General features: G+C 48.1%; 3 protein-coding genes across 3 annotated transcripts; 1 reads left to right on the top strand and 2 right to left on the bottom strand.

The window, feature by feature from the left end:
* Nucleotides 1-534: 534 nt before the first annotated feature.
* ANOM_001499 (ATP-binding cassette transporter YOR1) lies at nucleotides 535-4,740 on the bottom strand (the record flags this gene model as incomplete). The annotated part of the gene is made up of 3 exons (XM_015546756.1): nucleotides 535-1,878; nucleotides 1,938-4,451; nucleotides 4,516-4,740. 3 exons carry the CDS (start codon nucleotides 4,738-4,740, stop codon nucleotides 535-537), a joined length of 4,083 nt encoding a protein of 1,360 aa, XP_015411443.1.
* Nucleotides 4,741-5,695: 955 nt separating this feature from the next.
* On the bottom strand, nucleotides 5,696-9,801 carry ANOM_001498 (putative nonribosomal peptide synthase; the record flags this gene model as incomplete). The annotated part of the gene is made up of 2 exons (XM_015546755.1): nucleotides 5,696-9,166; nucleotides 9,259-9,801. The coding sequence occupies 2 exons, from the start codon at nucleotides 9,799-9,801 to the stop codon at nucleotides 5,696-5,698; spliced, it is 4,014 nt and encodes a 1,337-aa protein (XP_015411444.1).
* Nucleotides 9,802-10,293: 492 nt separating this feature from the next.
* On the top strand, nucleotides 10,294-11,433 carry encD (Fe(2+)/2-oxoglutarate-dependent oxygenase encD; the record flags this gene model as incomplete). The annotated part of the gene is made up of 3 exons (XM_015546754.1): nucleotides 10,294-10,519; nucleotides 10,567-11,042; nucleotides 11,101-11,433. The coding sequence occupies 3 exons, from the start codon at nucleotides 10,294-10,296 to the stop codon at nucleotides 11,431-11,433; spliced, it is 1,035 nt and encodes a 344-aa protein (XP_015411445.1).
* Nucleotides 11,434-14,392: the final 2,959 nt, after the last annotated feature.

The following is a 14,392-nucleotide window of genomic DNA, read 5'->3' as shown; positions in this document are numbered from 1 at the left end:
GAGATAGAATCCTTGGTGCCTTTGATAGCCCAAATTACAATGGTATAGCTTTTTACTGTGGTTTACCTTAAACAGTTCTTTGATTGTCACGGAAGTCTCAAGTACATATATGTTGTGCTCCTCTACCATACATCCCTTTGAACACTAACTTTATAGTTAATGTCGGTTATAGCTCCCTATATATCTTTTCCCCTAATAGTTCTATGATAGAGGGTTATACGCAAACCTTTGTCCTTGGCAGTAGCTTAATACATCAGGCTACGAAATCTTGGGTAGACTCCAGAGTGCAGTTCTCAGAGAAGTGCTGGCGCCGAATGCAATGTTTTCTCCCCATTGCTAATAGAATGAATAAGATGATGATCAGTGCTGGGAAAACTATCTTCACTTAGTAGCATGTTCAATATTAGCCATCGCGAGTTGATTTATAAAACATCTTCCTTTTCTTGCCCCAACTCGAGGTGTTCAATTGCCGGAAATACAAACCTGGCTTTGCGTATTATTACCTCCTCATAGGAGGAAGTACAAAAGCCGCATCTAGAATCCAAGCGACGCTATCTCTAGCTCCCCACGTGTTATACCACTCTGGTTGCACATCTCCCGGAAGATACCCTGTTGCTCCCAGAGACGCACAGGCGTGTTTAACTCTGCGATACATCCTCTGTCCATGACACAGATACGATCATAGTGAATAATGGTCCGTAGCCGGTGGGCAATACAAAATAATGTCTTGTCATGGAATTTGGAGATAGTTTGTTGGACCTTCTGATCTGTCTGGTAGTCAAGGGAAGAAGTTGCTTCATCGCAGATAATGATCCTGGAGTCCCGCACAATAGCTCGGGCTAGAGCCATTAGCTGGCGTTGACCGAGAGAAAGATTGAGCCCTTCTTCATCCACTGGAGAATCAAGATGCAACTGGCCGGTACCTGCCGCTTTCTCGTTGACTACCTGACATGCATCCTCGTCACCATCAGACGGTGGGTCCACTAAATGTGCCTCCCGGAGTGCCGACCAGAGTTCTAGATCTGTATGTTCGTCGAATGGGTCCAGGTTGGATCGAATAGTACCCCGAAAGAGAGTAGGGTCCTGTGGTATGATAGCCAGCCGGGATCGTAGAGTATGCAATTCAACAGTAGCTATATCCACACCATCAATCCAGATATTCCCACCTGAGAGCTTAGTTAAGCGGAAAAGAGCTGAGATGATACTTGACTTTCCAGCCCCCGTTCTCCCTACCACGCCGATACGTTCCCCACCGCGGATGGACATCGTAAGGCCCTTGAGCACCAGGGGCAACTCATCACGGTAACGCATCTGGACATTTTCAAAAACAATCTGGCCTTTTTCTGGCCAGGTGTTCGAAACCTCCACTAGGTGCAGAGCGGCCTTTTTCTCCTCCTCCTCCTCCTCTAGACAGTTCCCATAATAATGGAGTCGTTCGGCGGAGTTAATGTGTTGTTCAAGCTCTGTATACTGACGAATAGAGAATTGTAGAGTCTGTGAAATGCTAAGCATGTAGGAAAGGATTAAGCCAGATATGCTGGGTGAAACATCGAAACGAGATGTGACGACGAGAACCCCAGTTACTAGAAGTAATGTATTACAGACAAGGTCCAGGCGAACCGAAAGCCACCGCTGGTTGGCAAACATGAGAAAGTAGGCAGCGTTTGCAGAATCGATTGCTTTACCGATACTCTGTCGGAAATACCTCTCCATGCTGTACGCTCTGATACATGCAACACCCGTGATAGCTTCATTAAACCTCGCAAATACAACCGAACGGAGAACAGCTTCATGTCGCTTCAAACTTTTAGCAGAGGCCCGGTTATATATTGTAGCAAAAATAACAATAGCTACTAACGGCCCCACTGCAAGAGCGAACTATCGAAAAATGGTCACTTCTGAGGAGCTAACAGGAGCGAAGAAAGAGGGATGCTCACATAGTGGAAGTAGACAATGACAAGTACCATGATAGCAACAAGTATGAGGAAGAGAAACAGAAACAGCCGTACTGTCTCACCCAATTCATTATCCAGTACCTGAACGTCTTTTGAGAACCGATTGAGCATACGCCCTAACGGCGTTGTGTCGAAGAATGAGGTTGGTGCCCGGAGAACACGATCCATGGCATCTTCGAGCATCGTTTTGCTAGCATTGGCTGCAGAGGTTGTCACGTATACCGAAAACAGATACAGGATAACGGCATGGCCGCTTGTGATACCTGCATATATACCCAGGTATTGGCCCAAACCCAGCTGTGGAAACTTGTTCGAAGCCCAAAATGACAACCACACCCCGCCCAAAATGGCTCCTCCAGCAGATAGGACAGCTAGGGCCAACACTATGAAAATATTAGCAACAGAACCGGAGGATACGGCATATGCTCTCCATATGTCTCTCCGTCTTGCATGTCGCACCCTCTCCTCCTCCTTCATCAATGGCGCAGCATTCCCATTTTCAACCTTCGGTTTAGGGCTAGCCTCTCGTAAATGGGCTGCATAACCAACCAGAGGTGAACCTGGTGTTTCTTCCTTTTCGTCCTGACGATGGACCGATACGAGACTCTGGAGTACTTCATTCCGTTGTACTAGATGTCCAAATGTACCAATATCAACAACCCGGCCGGCCTCCATGACGATAATTCGATCACAATGAGCAAGGACGTGCAGTTGATGTGTTGCCAGTATTCTACATCGATCTTTAAGCAGACCACATATCGCCTGATTCATGATATGGAGCCCGACGTCTGCATCCAATGCGGATAGCGGATCGTCCAAGAGTATAATATCGGAGTTAGAGTAAATAGCTCTGGCAATATTTAGACGCTGCTTCTGACCTCCGGACAGTGTGATGCCTCGCTCTCCTATTTCAGTCTGATCTCCGTCTAAAAACGTAGCCAGATCCGCCCGGAGAGCACAAGCATCGACAACCTGGTTATACCGGACCTCATCATAGTCTTGGCCAAATAATATATTGTTTCGAATTGTAGTATTCTGGATCCACGCGTACTGGGGACAAAATGCTGGGGTTGTACTCATACGTACTGAACCTGCCGTTAGCCGCATTTCACCTGCTAAAGCTCCTAACAAGGAGCTCTTGCCACTACCAATAGTGCCTATCACAGCGATAAGCTCCCCCCGGGAGGCCTGCAAGTCAATATCCATGAGCCTGAATGGTGCTTTGTCCGTTGCTCCACTAACAGCCTTAATGGCACCACTCCAAGGTGATGTTGTCGAGGGTCCAGCGGCTGGTACGGGAAAGGAATCCACGTCCGGTGAATTCTCCCACGTGAATGATGATTTTTCCAATTGAAATGCATTTTCCATGGCCCTATCCCATGTAATAAAGTCTTCCCGTTCCTCTGCTAGGAGAAATTCCTGGAGTCGATTGAGAGATGTTACAGCATCGGTGGTAGACGTGACAACGACATTCATCATGCTGAGTGGCAGTCGAATGGCGTTGAAAACTGCAAGGGAGGCGAATATACGGTCGGATGAAAGGGTATGACCGCTCAGCGCGTATGTCATGAAGGATAGCAATGAGGCGAAGTTCGCCATAGTAGTAAAGGAAACAGTGATCGAGTGCCGTGTCGCCAGAAAACGCCCAAGTAAGTCTATCTCAAGCTGTCGCGTCGTTCGAAGTCGCCCCAGGAAACTTTTCTCCCACGCAAAGAACTTGATAAACCTCACGTTCTGCAGGATCTCTTGTGTTATACCAACCCGCTTGTCTGTAATGGTATTTATCGCCCTGCGTCGAATGATAATGGACCGCACAGCAAAAGTGAGCAAGCATGTCATAGCAACAAGGAAGGCATATCCTGCCAAGGCGCTGTAGCCTATATTAACCAACAAGGTGATTAGGGCAATGATCAAGGCAATTGGAGTGGCGCAAAGTATATGGAGCACTGCACAGCCTTTCTCGAGACGGCTCAGATCCACGGCCATCAACGTGGTTATCCGCCCATCGCTGTAGCCTGTCTTTTTGCCGGCTCTAGCACGACCAGATAGTCTCATTGCTTTGGAAAACATCTTGGGGGCGAGGACCGCCTTCAGCTCACCGCCTGCGATCAAAGATTGATAGAATGCCTGGTTGCTAGAGAGACTTTGCACCAATTGCATGGCAACAAGGCCGATAACTAAGCCCATGCCCTTGCCAAGGTTCGGTCCCGGGAGGCTGTTGTGTTGAGAGACAAATGCGTCCATCGCAAACTCGATTAAGAGTCGTACAACAAAGGGCGCCAGCACCAACAGACACATACTAAGGATCTGAGATAATATGGCAACCCACAGTCCGACTTTTAGTGTGTCATATAGAGCCCAGGCTAGCGGCCTTTTCCCTCCATCTCTAAGCCGCACGCGGAAAGCTTCATCCAGCCTATCGGAAAGGATACTTACGGATCGAGTTGGGTTCACCGTCCAAATATCCTGGATCTCCAGCTCCCGCTTGTAACCGAGCTATTAATATGGTCAGACTGTGCCCGTATAATCTGCGAGTATTCGAGAAACTGAGTGAACTGACCTTCACGATTGGAGCAACCCATTGAAAGGTAATAAGACTTGCAAAGCCCGCGGCATATTCTCGAGACACCTGCCTTTTCTGTGGCACTGGAGGGGTGCTACGAGATCGTAGTGGGTTCAACTTGCGCCACTGTAAGTAGAATGACTGTTTTCCATCCTGCGACTCTCCGTGTTGATTTTGCTTAGTCGACTCGACCACCGGTGCTTCTCGAGTATCAGGGATCATAGTTGGAAGGCTCGGTCAGCTTGATGGACTGCCACGAAGTACAAGGTAGCAATGACCCATGGCACTCTCTTTCATCCCAGCAGGGTCCCGAAAGGCGGCAAAGGGGCTAAATTTTGACCTGGCATTCTTACTATCCTGCCTCGGAAGGATCGGCAGTCGCCTCATTCGCGCAGTCAACCAATCTTGTCAGGCTGAGAAACTGGATGAAGGCGTATCACAGTTTATTGGTGGATAGGGGATTATGCACTGCAAAGGAAGGTCTTCGGCTAAGCTGTATATGGCAAGGCGATGTACCTGATGGAGAATGCACATCATGCCAGGGGCAGTATTGATCTTCATTTCGTCCCCCTGGCCGACGCCATGCATTCATCGTGGGGCAGTCCACTAATGACTAAGGAAACATTCTGGATTGTATTGCCAAAATCAACTCGGATTTGCCCGAGATTTTGTGAGAGGACCTTGTCACCACGAGCTCTGTTCCCTGGTCTCCAATTTATGCCAATATAGCGATATGGCCGTCGAAATCTGAACCGTATGGGAATATCGTCACAGAATATCATTCAATATACTTTCTATACATGAAATTGATGAATTGTGTATTTTTCCTTGACAGCGGGCGATTCGTTTACCGTTTTATATATTCTTTCTCCGTACGGCTTTGATGTATATATGTTACATAACTTCAATACAATAAGAACAAAAGGCTTAAAATATAGATTTCGGAACTATATTAAGACTACAACTTAGGAAAGCTGAATTAAAGAATGCCCAGAGAAAGCTGCAGTCAAAATATGAAGACATCGAGTTGCAGCCTAAGGCGGACCACTTTAGCCATGGGACTGTAACCAAGGTGAATGTCCATACATTGTCTTCAAGGGGATATGCATTTCAAACACCATCTGCGATTCGCCATTGCCCTCGAAAATAATCCAAGAAAACAGGTTTTGTAATGGTATCACTCGGTAGGTGTCCTAGCGAGATCATGAATGGCGGTGCAGAAGCAATCTACCAGGTCCTCTGCCTCGTTCTGACCGACAACATGATCATACCCATTCATGATGACTTGCATGCCATCTGCAGAAGGCATGATAATTACATGAATCTTCTCTGATGGCCGGTTGGGAAGATGGTAAACAGAAGCGTCATAGGTAACTCCATCAAAAACACATGAGAGGTTCGCGTCAAAATTCTGGAACCGCAGTACGCTACCAAATTTAGTTCCCGGCGTCCAATCCGTACAGTTTCGGATGATAGCATCCAGACCGATGTTTTCGAATGGCATCATGGCGAGGTGTTGCTGTTGAACGTGGCTCAGCAAGTCATGGTTGCTGGTATACCTGGAGAGGTTAACACGCACGGGAACGGTATTCACACATGGCCCGAGGATACGGCTCTCATGGGCAACGCCTAGACCTCGCCCATGGACAACCTGGCCAAACACAATGTCTTTAAGGGGGGCCTCAGCAAACGAGGTTGTGGTGTCTCTCACGGAGACAAATTTGGCAAATGTCAGTGCCCAAGCGGCTTTCACTAAGGACGCCATCGTGATATTCTCTGGAGGTGAAACTACTGGTATCCGTTTTATTACCTTCACTGCGCGTGCGTCGTGTATGGCCTTCTCCACATTCTTGGTGGCCATCTGCTTCGGCTTCAGAATGGTCATTTCTGACCCTCTGAGCATGGTCCTCCATGCTTCAAGACCTTCATCATTGCGACTAGCCCATACAGCTTCAACATGCTTGGAAAATGGCGCAGTTGGGGAGGGAACAAGACCATTATAAGCGGCAGAGATATCTTCACTGATAACCGGGAGGGATATTCCATCATACTGGGCATGGATGAAGCGAAGCACAAGGAACAGGCGGGAATCCCGCATGGTGAGCAGTTGAGCCTGGAATTGCAATCCTCCCCCTGTCGGGGAAGGGCTCATGAGTGTCTCGTTTAGGCAATGTTTATCCAAGTCATCAATATCATGATGTTCAATAAATCTCAATTTGTACGGGCGGAGTATGACTTGGACTACCTCGCCCTGAGAGGCGTTGGTTTCACCATCGGTTTCGAAAATGGTGCGTAGGACAGTGTGTCTGTCTAGTAGCTGCTGGCATGAGCTCAGAAGCCTGTCCCGGTTTACATTGCTAGGCAGGGCAATGCGCAAATATCTTGGGCGTAGTTCAGTTAGGGTCATCCTTTGATACGCAGTTGCGGGAATGATTTCATGAATATTATTAGCTATCTCGGCGGGCAATCTTCGGAGAAGCCCACCGTAAGCGTTGAGCCCTTTGAAACTATATTGCTTTGGCTGCGGCTGCTCTCTGGTACCCTTTCGCACAACTGTTGCCAGGTCTGACAATATGGGGTAATTAAAAATATCGCCAACTGTGAGACATAGCCCCTCTTGCTTCGCTAATGCTACGAGGCGCATGGCGGAAATAGAGTCTCCGCCAAGGGCTAGGAAGCTGCTTCCCATCGAAATGGCCTCCGCCTCTTTCTTCAGGGTGTTAGCAACTAGGTGACGAATCTGGTCATCTCGTTCAGTGGCAGGGGCCTTATCCATAGACGAAGCTTGGCTCCTACACCGATACGTAGCAAATCTGTCCTCGGGCCATGTTGCCACCGTTTCCAGTAAGAGGCGACGGTTCTCCTTTCCTGTCAGGGTTAGGGGAATAGACAAAAGCGGGACAAAGATCGATGGTATCATGTATGACGGCAGAGACCGCTGCAGCTCGTGGATAATCTCTTCAATATCGAGATAAAACTGACTACTTGGGGTTTCGACAATTGCCAGCGGGCTATCGCTGGTGGCGCCCCAGCGTGCGGCTTTCGTAGGACAGATGAAGGCGATCAGAAATGATCTCGTAGCCTGCTGATCCGGTTGGAGTAGGAGGACGACTGAACTATGGACGGTTGCGCAAGAGGTCGCGATGTGCGATTCAATATCCCCTAGCTCTATGCGCTGGCCGTTTACCTTGACCTGGTTGTCTTTTCTCCCCACATAGTGTAAAGACCCATCGATGTTGTACCGGAACATATCACCAGTCCGGTATAGACGTGTGGTCCGGGCCTCCGAGGGCAGTCTTTTCTGCCATTGTGCATCGTGAAAGAACGGCTGATTCACTAGTGTATTGCCGTTTAAATAGCCACCTGCGAGCCCATGACTCTGCAATATAAGTTCTCCTACTGCCCCCACTGGCGCAAGTTGCTCAGGGTTGTCAGCATCCACCACCCAGAGGCCCGCACCACAGGCGAAGCCCACATTACGGGGATCGCTATCTTGTTGAACATTAGACCCCACAATGGCTGTGCCTGCGATTTCACTGGCCGCGTACCCAGTCATCAGGTGGACCTTACCAGCCCATGTAGCAATATGAGCTGGCTTCACGGCCTCACCTCCCAGCACCAACCTCTGGAGTGATGGAACTGAGGAAGGAGAAAGAGTACCTGCCACAGATGGAGTTAGGATGGCAAAGCTAACGCGATGGCGACACATAAACCCTGCAAGATCGTTTACACGATCCCCCTCGGATGGAATACATAAACAACCGCCAGCTATCAGAATCAGCAACATCTCTCGGCTGCATAAAGTGAAGGCATGTGAAGCAAACTGCAGAAGACGAGTGGAAGGGTTAAATGAGAAAGTGCGGGAAACCGTCTCATACAATGAGCAAAAGGAGACGTTGTTTATAATCACACCCTTAGGATCGCCTGTACTCCCAGATGTGAAAACCACGTAGAGTGGACTTTCAGGACTGCAACCTTGTGGTGGTGGTAGATTGGCAGAAGCAGAAAGATGGGGGCCTTCCGCACAGCCATCCCCAAATGCCACCACCAGAGGTACGATCTCCCGTGCCAGTAATTGCTGCTTTGGGGAAACAACTGCCACCTTGGCCGACACTGACTGGCAGATGGCGCGAATGCGTTTGAGTGGGTAGGATATATCCATCAGAATAAAAGCACCCCCGGCCTTGATCACTCCAAGAAGCGCTACCACCGCCCATTTGGATTTCTCGAAAAAGAGAGGCACAAAAACTCCAGAACCCACTCCAAGACCGGCTAATTGAGCAGCGAGAGTGGAGGAGCGCTGGTGGAGCTCCCAATAGGTCAGTTCACCGTCCCATGCCGAAACTGCTGTTGCGTCGGGCTGCTCTACGCACCGTCGGGAAATCAGCTGGAATGCACACTGTTCCAGGCGAGGCATGCTCAGAGGGGCTTGATTCCATTGGACCATGCGTTTGATGTCAGACTCGGTGCAGATATCAAGGGTTGCCACTGTTTGATCTGTGTGCTGAACAATTTCTGATATGGTTTGGTTCAGCGTTTCTGCCACAGCCAGGGCTTGCTCGTGCGAGAGGACCGTGGTCGTATAGTCGATAACGCTTGAAAGTAAACCGGTCGATTCATCGCGACAGAGGCGGACGATAATTTGAAACTAGAGAATCAGGCAAAATTAGCAACGTGTCGCTCGGATGATTCCCTAATGGGTTATGTCATTGGGTAACGTAAATTACAATGTGGACGTACTTCGTTCAATCCCTCTCTGCACATACTAGTCAGTGATATGCACATCGACCCAGCTCCCTTTCGAAGATTGTTGCAATCAATATAGACAATAGAATTAAAGGGCCAGCTATGAGCGGGCAGAGAATCATCAGCCGTGATGAACCCATAGCTCTCAAGCGCGTTTGAGTGCTCCCCATGGTGGAGAAGCCGCTGGATTGATGTCAAGCTAGTGATGGTAGATTCGTAGACCTTGATGTGTTCTCTTAAGTCTGGCCAGTCACTCGCAGGTCCTTTTTCCTCTTCAAAATCCACCAGACCGAAGCAAATGTGATTTCCAGAGGTATAGGCTCGCAGTACCACTGCCCAGGCCGTTCTCAGCAGAGATAAAAGATCGACATTTTCCGAATGAAGCCAACAAGTTAGCAGCTGCGCATCCAGACCCTTCAGTGGTACAGTGACAGACTTTCGTAGCTCTGGCATTTCAGGTCGGGCTGATTGCTGCCCAAACTGCGAGACAAGTGGTGGGAAGAAACATGGCTGCTGGGAGGTAGTGGCCTTAGCCATTGTGACAACTTTAGTGGCTGGGGGATTCTTTGTCTTTGCCCTCTTGTTCACAATACGGGTGGTTCAAGTTAGGTATACTAACGTTTGATCATGAAAGGATATCACAATGTTTGCTATCCCAGAATTTTTAAACTCTAAGAGACCGGCTGGAAATGCACGACCAAGTCCGTTACCTTTGGCTTCCAACCCATGCCATCCTGCAGTCATAGCGCCTCTCACAGCTCCACACCTCCATATATTACGTATCGCTGGTGCATTGGACCATGAGAAGGGATCCCGTGGAATGCCCAATAAGGCCAGGAGAAAAATACCGCGCCAAGGCTATCCCGATGGGCCCGGTTCATATTACATTAGGCGAAAAAGCTGCATGTTCAGGCCGTGTTCATATATTAATAGGAACTGGACCTGTTCACTCGAGGCTATAAATCTCGTGCCGGACATTCAGGGGCATAAATTGCATCTCAGCTGTGATAGCCCATTCTACGGCCCGTCATGTCTTCGCCACAAGGACTTCCGGTCCTCGACTTTTCAGCATTCTACGGTGAGGACCCCAAGGCCAAGGCCAAGTTGGTGGAACAGGTGTGGCAGAGCTGTGTGTACAATGGTTTCTTCCAGATCACCGGCCATCGCATTTCGCGGGAACTGCAACAGCGTGCAATGAGCTGTTCGAAGCGTTTCTTCCGCCTCCCACTAGAAGAAAAATTAAAAATCGATAAAAGTATGTCTTAGGTCATCCGCCTACACAACCAGCACTGATGTTGGTAGAGAACAACACCTTTAACCGCGGGTATGAGCTTCTTCAATCTCAGATGAATGAGGCAGGCGCGAGTCCAGACCTAAAGGAGGGTCTGTACATTGGACGGGAGATTTCTACAGATCACCCTTACTTTCTCGAGGGGCTTCTCAACAGTGGCCCCAACCAATGGCCCGGTGCAATTCCTGATCCCGAGGAGTTCCAGCAAAGCACAATGGAATACTATCACGCGGTGTTTGACCTTGCGAAAGATATCATGGCTGTCCTGGCACTCACGATGAATCACGACGAAACGTACTTTCATTCTCTGACCGATGGCGCGGTAGCAACCCTGCGATACCTGCATTATCCACCGCAACCCAAGGTGGTGGGAGAAAGGCTGCGGGGGATTGGTGCTCACACCGACTTCAGTTGCATTACATTGCTGCTTCAAGATGAAGTAGGCGGGCTCCAGGTACTCGACATGACAACCAATGAGTGGATTGATGTACATGCATCCCCCCTTGCCTGGCACCAGCTCTACAATACTGATGTTGCCTATCTAGGTGCAGCCAATACCTGGGGCGTACGTGGTCAATTTAGGGAATTTGTTTTCTCGCATGACCAACGAGGTCTATAAATCGAACCTGCATCGAGTGATCAACAGCTCCGGTAATGATCGCTACTCTATCCCATTTTTCTTCACCGGGAATCCAAAGTTCGTATGCACATGCTTGCCTGGATTCCAGGAACATGGTGAGCCGGGTAAATATCCCCCTGCAACCGTTCAGGAGGTGGTGTCCTCATCGTACAAGGAGACCTTTGCTAGGGCCGCGAGATACAAGGCCGAGAGGCAGGAAAAGTTACAAAATCATGCAGCCGAAGAAGTCGCTGCCTAAACCTGTCATCTGGTCCACTAGCATTTCTCCTTGCTGGTCGCACATGTTTCCTACCTCATCCCTTGCGTCTTTCCACTATTATAGTCATATTTGAGCAATACCATCGGTTAACGTACTTTGGCTGGACTGAATGTACCGCTGCCCCCTTGCATGAACTCTTTCCCACGACTGCCCTGCAAGGCTTTGACTTTCCTAGGGCCCCTTACGACTTCTGTCAAGCTCAGCAAAGATCTATTTTTAATATGATTTCATTATCGTTTCCATTCCTTGTTCATTGTCGGTTTCACCGAGGGTCAACCATGTCACGTAGAAGGCATGTCACCCAAGTATGGATATATACCCACATCTCGAAATGAAAATATTAAAAATTCAAAGACATATGAGGTTTGAATTTAAAATAGGGATTAATTTTTCTTCTTTCCTGGCAGTCTTACGAGCTCTCAGTCAGGTCCTATATCGGGTGAACTGCCCCTCATCTCGTACAGAGTTATTTACCTACCTAATAGTAGATACACCGCACCGTCATAGGGTTTGAAGTGCCTAGACTGGTGGCGCAAATTAGTACAAGAAGGACGATTTATGGCTCTGCTATAGAAGGAAGCGATCTTCCGCTGATCATCAGTGGATGCGGGACTATGCTCTGGCTGACCGAGTTTTTGAATTCAACGAAACAAAACGCATGGTCATTTGGAAGCTACTAGTGAGTGGTCCCCTTTAGCGGCACAAGAGCGGTGAGGGAAAGAGGACATTGACCAAAGTGGAAGCTTCCTTATATTCCTATTATTCATAAATATTGAGTCACTTTAAAGCTGTGGGACTAAAATGATTCCATTTACTTTGTGGAGACCATTTGCGTCGCACTCGGACTATGCGAAGTGCTAACACTAATGAACCAATGTTCTTTAATTGTAAGAAACCATGATGATTCATCATATTTACCCGGCTGAAAATGGAAGGTCTTGGTAAAATTGTGCAAGAGTGGTCCTAGGCCTACTCGCTACTGACCAGGACCGAGCCCAGGATGGACATTGTGAGCCGCCACTGCGGCATCATTTATTTCCTCATTGTTCTGCTCTATTTTCCGCAACGTCCACAGATCTGTGGCTGCAATAGCCATAGTATCCAGCAGTGTTCCGGTTATTACATCAATATATGGACACCCACCGACCCCAAAGCTTGTACTGCGGGTAACTTTGAAGATGTAGGGGTACACCGTCAGAAAATGGAAGAGGAGACTGTATACAAAACCCCCAAAGATATATACGTACAAGACTATAGGCTCCTTGACTATTACTTTAAATGGCAGAGTAGGCCGATTCTTCCACGTCTTAGCTATATCGACTATGTTGACCCTAATGTAGGGAGTAGAGATATCAGTTGGCAGTTTCCTGGCGCTGGCGGTATGCCTTTTCTGTCAGGATTACTAGATTATATGTCCTATGTAGAAAGATGGTCAGGAGTCCGTCCGCAATAACTCTGAAGAACTCTGGGATATAAAGAGCCCATCGCCAGCTCAGAGACTGGTTTATGATACTGAAGCCGCCTGCGAATAGTGCTACTAAGGGACCGATGAATACTATCAAGCAGAAGATTATAACGGGAATGCCCCACTGCTCTGGAGTGAACATATCGGCCAGTGCGGGTCCAGCCACTGTTAGCAGCCTAGGTCTAAAGCCCATCACAGAAACGAAGAATCAAGAGCGGATAGACGCTTTCAGAAATGGTGGTAGAGAATGACGGTATTGTGAAGCCTATGACTAGTGGGGGACATCTACTCTTGCGTTCCAAGAATGGTCCGAATATAAAAGACCAAGCGCAAATCCAAAGATATAGAGGAATACTTTCAATGTGGTTACTTCCTGACTCATACTATAGATATGTATCCCAGTAGGTATAGTAGGTGCGAAGATGCTACTTGTGGAGGAAGCTACTATGATACCAACCATAGGGCGTACAGAGAGGGATCAAATGAATATAATTGATTGTGGTTAGTTGCCAAGGGGAATCAGCCTCCTCTTCGATTGCAGAAATCAACATGCGATTGTTGCCAAGAATTAATCCTGTGCATAAAAGATTTTTAGATGAACTGAGGAACGCACCTGTTGGGTAGCTGTCCAGGAAGTCCTGCGCCACTGCTATAAGTCGGAGGCGTCCTCAATGCCTCATCACGACAGCACAAAAAGCTGGCTGAGCAGCCAAAATCTGCTACTCACTGATTAAGATTAGTCTAAACTCAACTATAGGGCTTAGTGACCAATAGGAATATTCTTCTAGCAAAGGGAAGGCCATGAAAACCTTGCTCTACTTATCCCGGGTGGTTTATAACTTTATACCGTGCATAAAAGCATGCCAATCGATACCCTCATTAATCTCCGTGTGCTTCGTCACTCGGAGCTAATTTCATTTGTGGCTTCCATGTTGTGCTTCCTACAATGTCTCCCCTTGCCGCAATGAATTCTGTTACGCTAGCAGCCCTGCCGACAATTCTCTACATTCAAACACACTAATAGAGGGAACTCGATACTAACTCGACTGTGTTTATCATCTGCTCTTGATGGTTAGTTACGTGCTATTCTGAATAAGCCCTCGGGCTATTTGTGTGGCAGACGTCGAATCCTGCCTCTTGTTATCCTGCTAAGTCCTACAGGCCGGGTCTACTATTTTTCTTGGAGGAGCCACATGATGGGGCATTGAGTCCAATGAACATGGTTAGATATGTTTCCCTTGTATAGGCAAGATACCCATGGGCAATAAAGAATACAGCAGCCGCACAGGCATGGTCAATGCATTTTATAGTCTCGGGGTAACAAGTTGTTGAGTAGGCAGATCGGAAGGTTTTCTAGCAGCTTAGAACACACAACACGGCAGTCCAAAGGGCTGAAGTCTGACTTGATTAAGTCAAAGAATACAAAAGAACTTTACTAAAGGAGAACTACACAATTATTCCTTCTGCCATCTA

This window comes from Aspergillus nomiae (assembly GCF_001204775.2).
Source record: "Aspergillus nomiae NRRL 13137 chromosome Unknown contig00012, whole genome shotgun sequence".
In the NCBI taxonomy this organism is placed as follows: domain Eukaryota; kingdom Fungi; phylum Ascomycota; class Eurotiomycetes; order Eurotiales; family Aspergillaceae; genus Aspergillus; species Aspergillus nomiae.
Note: the sequence above shows the minus strand (reverse complement) of the source record. Positions and strands in the feature narration are given on the sequence as shown.